Source organism: Ixodes scapularis, unplaced genomic scaffold, assembly GCF_016920785.2.
Source record: "Ixodes scapularis isolate PalLabHiFi unplaced genomic scaffold, ASM1692078v2 PGA_scaffold5__190_contigs__length_132052651, whole genome shotgun sequence".
Taxonomy (NCBI): Eukaryota; Metazoa; Arthropoda; class Arachnida; order Ixodida; family Ixodidae; genus Ixodes; species Ixodes scapularis.
In genome coordinates, this window is record NW_024609880.1 from 66,320,401 (window position 1) to 66,323,565 (window position 3,165).

The 3,165-nt window shown below is 53.5% G+C and overlaps 1 protein-coding gene across 1 annotated transcript; it reads left to right on the top strand.

Annotated features, from left to right (window-relative positions):
• Nucleotides 1–723, top strand: LOC120849947. The gene has a single exon (XM_040222272.1). The coding sequence runs from the start codon at nt 1–3 to the stop codon at nt 721–723; it is 723 nt and encodes a 240-aa protein (XP_040078206.1).
• Nucleotides 724–3,165: the final 2,442 nt, after the last annotated feature.

The window sequence follows — 3,165 nt, forward strand, 5'->3', positions numbered from 1 at the left end:
ATGAGGCGCTTCGGGGCGTGCCAAGGCAAATTCTCAGTGCCACCCTCTGCGCCCTCTCTAGGTTTTCTTGTTGTGTGCTGTTTAGCGTCACCAATGCCAGCGCGTAAGTCGGGCAGGACACGACCAGGCCCTTGTGCATTGCCAGCATCATGGCCTGCGAGGTGCCCCACGTTGTGCCTCCGAGTGCCCGCGGGGTGTTTGTTCTTGTGCGCATCTTCTGGCGGACTGCCTCTACAGCCGGCCTCCAGGACACGCGCGCGTCGAGCATCAAACCCAAATAAGTTGTTGTCTTTTCTGATTTTATCGGTGCTCCCTCGATGCGTAGTACTGGACGAAATGTTCGCAGTGTTGGAGCCTGGAACAGAGCCGTGGTTTTCTCAGCCGAGATGCCGAGGCCCAGTTCGTGTAATCTGTGAACCGTGTTGGTCAGTGCCCGTTGCAACTCTTTCACCATTTCCTGCCTGCGATTTGGTGGGCTGGTGGCCCAAAGTGCCACGTCTTCTGCGTATACAGCCATGTTCACGAGGAACTGTGGTCGAGCTCCAACTCCGGCAGCCGAAGAAAGAGACGCGATCGCGATGGAGAAAAGCAGCGGGCTCAACACGCTTCCCTGAGGCACACCGGCTGTTATCCCGCGTGGTGTGCTGTAAGCATTGCCTACACGTACACGCAGCGTTCTCTCGGTCAGAAATGCACGTATGTATGACAGGGGGCGCCTGGTGATTCCGAGGTTCTGGAGAGCCGTGAAGATAGTGTCATGGGGGAGTGCATCGAAGGCTTTCCTCACGCTTAGGAAGACTGTGGCCGTCGACCAGACCCTTTCTTTAGCTTCCTCCATGGTGGGGGTGAGGTCTGCAATGGAGTCTGCAGTGCTCCTGTGTCTCCTAAAGCCTGAGAAGCAGTTTGGAAGCGCGTCTACTGCCTCCAGGTGGTAGTTTAGACGTCGCAGCACCATTCGCTCCAGTAGCTTGCCCAAGCAGGAGGTTAGTGAGATGGGCCGGTAGGAGCTCAAATCATCGGCCGGCCTTCCAGACTTGAGCAGGGGCACGGTAGTGGCCTCTCTCCAGGCCCTTGGTATCTCAGCACTTTTTCAAACCTTGTTCATGTAGTCGAGGAGGCTGTCGTGGCACGACTCGTCCAGGTTCCTGATGGCCTGGTTCGTCACTCCGTCGGGGCCTGGGGACGACCGCTTTTGCGGGCATGCGTCGATGGCGTGTCTTAGTTCGTGTAGCGTAAAGGGGACATCCATTGACTTCATGCTGGGCGCCGAAGGGTTTCTGCGAGTTGACCAGTCTGGGGGGGCTGGACTCACCATTGGGCGGGTTGGAACCTTAGTGAAGAGGTCTGCGACTAGTTCCGTCACCTGCTGCACTGTCGCTCCTCTCGCAAGGGCCAGACCAAGTATTGGCTGTCTTGGGAGCGGACGTCCGGCAAGCGTTTTCACCATCCGCCAGGCTCTTTTTCCTCCGGCTGGCATGTGAAATCTGGAGCAGCGGAGGTCCCACTGCCTTTTTGCCAGCTTTTTCCCGTGGCGGCGGGACTTAGCGTCTAGTCGCTCGTACTCCTGTATGTCCTCCGGCTTGTTGGTCCTCCAGGATCTGCGTTGTGCACGTCGTCGCTGAGCTCTCAGGCGGAGCCAGTGCATGTCCGGGTTTGGCCTTGTAATGGATATCTGTGCCATTCTTGTGGCTTTTTTAAGTGCGTCGGCGATGTTCTCGTATTTGATGTTTTGTTTATACCAGAAGGATGCTTTTTCAGTTCCTCCGGTGGCGACTCTTGAGGTGGATGCTACGGCATCGGGGTTTTCGTTTCTGCACTCTTGTTTTTCAGGGGGAGGGAACTCGTGAACAGTCCGTTGTGGAACACTCTTGATGGTTGCATCAGGTTGTGGTGTGTCATTTTCGGCAGTTTTCTTGCTTATTTGTTGTTTAGCGTGTACAGCACCTCTGGCCTCACAAAAAGTGGTGTTGTGTTTCACCTGGTATCTCGTGACCTCTGTCTCTCTCACTTTCACTGGGAACTCGGCTGCGTTGGAAGAATGCTCTCCTTGACAATTCGCGCATCGCGGGTTTGCTGCGCATTCACCTTCGTGACATTGCCCACATCGATAGCACAGCTGAGAGGCCGCTGTGCATGCAGCTGCAATGTGGCCAAACTTGTGGCATTTGTAACATTGCAGGGGTCGTGCTCGGGAGGGAAGTACCTCAGTTCTGACAAGACCCGCTTTGACATGTTGGGGTGGCACCTTTCCTGTGAAAGCAACGCGTGTGACGGGCGATTTGTTCCCGAGTCCCTCCACTTCTGTTATGCCGACAGACGACTGTAGATGCGTCTTTACGTCGTCCTCTGTGCAATCAGGGTCAATATCTCGGAGGACGCCGAAAGAGTTTTAGCGGTCTCTGGGCAGGAAGGACAGCGACAAGCCTCAAACCCTTGCAGCATGCTCGCGATGGTACCTTTGGCAGGCGTTTAGTCGTTCGGTGCTCGTGAAGTAAGCACGAGGAATAGACCCTTTCCGAAATTCAGTGCCATCTGGTGGTTTGTAAAGCAGTTCAGGTTTTGCCATATAAATGGCGGAAATGAACTTGTATCGGCACCGTCACTTTCGCGAGTCAATGGCTCGCGAAGAATTGTCTAGTGTGAGTTCCTTCTCGATCACTTTCAGTTCGGTGGTGACCACGAACCTGCATTCGAAACAAAACTCCACCCCACTCAGATGCCTCGAGAAAATTCTTTGTACCAAAGTGCTTTAAAGCCGATTGTGTATCTCCCACAGATTGACTGAATCTGAGTTATTAGAAATAAACGCTTACGTAGCTCTTGTGTTCCACTCCTACGTCGCGTCGTACTGACCTTCCGAATGGCCTCGCAAGATCCGCTTAGGAGCATCTTCAACGTCTTCATTTATCAGTCACTATAAGGCCGCCATTGGTATGGCACAAATACCGTTCCACAGATGATGATAGTGATCAAAGTGGCCAGTCTGAATTTCGGAAAGGGTCTATTGCAAGCCTGCCAAAGATATACCCTCGCGTGTATGATGCTCGTGTTTGAACACAGCCTCCTTTATTCTACAAAGCCTGTCAAATCGCGAAAACTTCTGCTTTGAGACTTGTCTCTGTCGTTTGTTTCTGTTTGTCACTCTAATTGGACTCGGGCATTATG

Bases quoted from the DNA above. Each gene is read 5' to 3' on its own strand.
- LOC120849947 (XM_040222272.1), top strand. From the start codon at position 1: ATGAGGCGCTTCGGGGCGTGCCAAGGCAAATTCTCAGTGCCACCCTCT.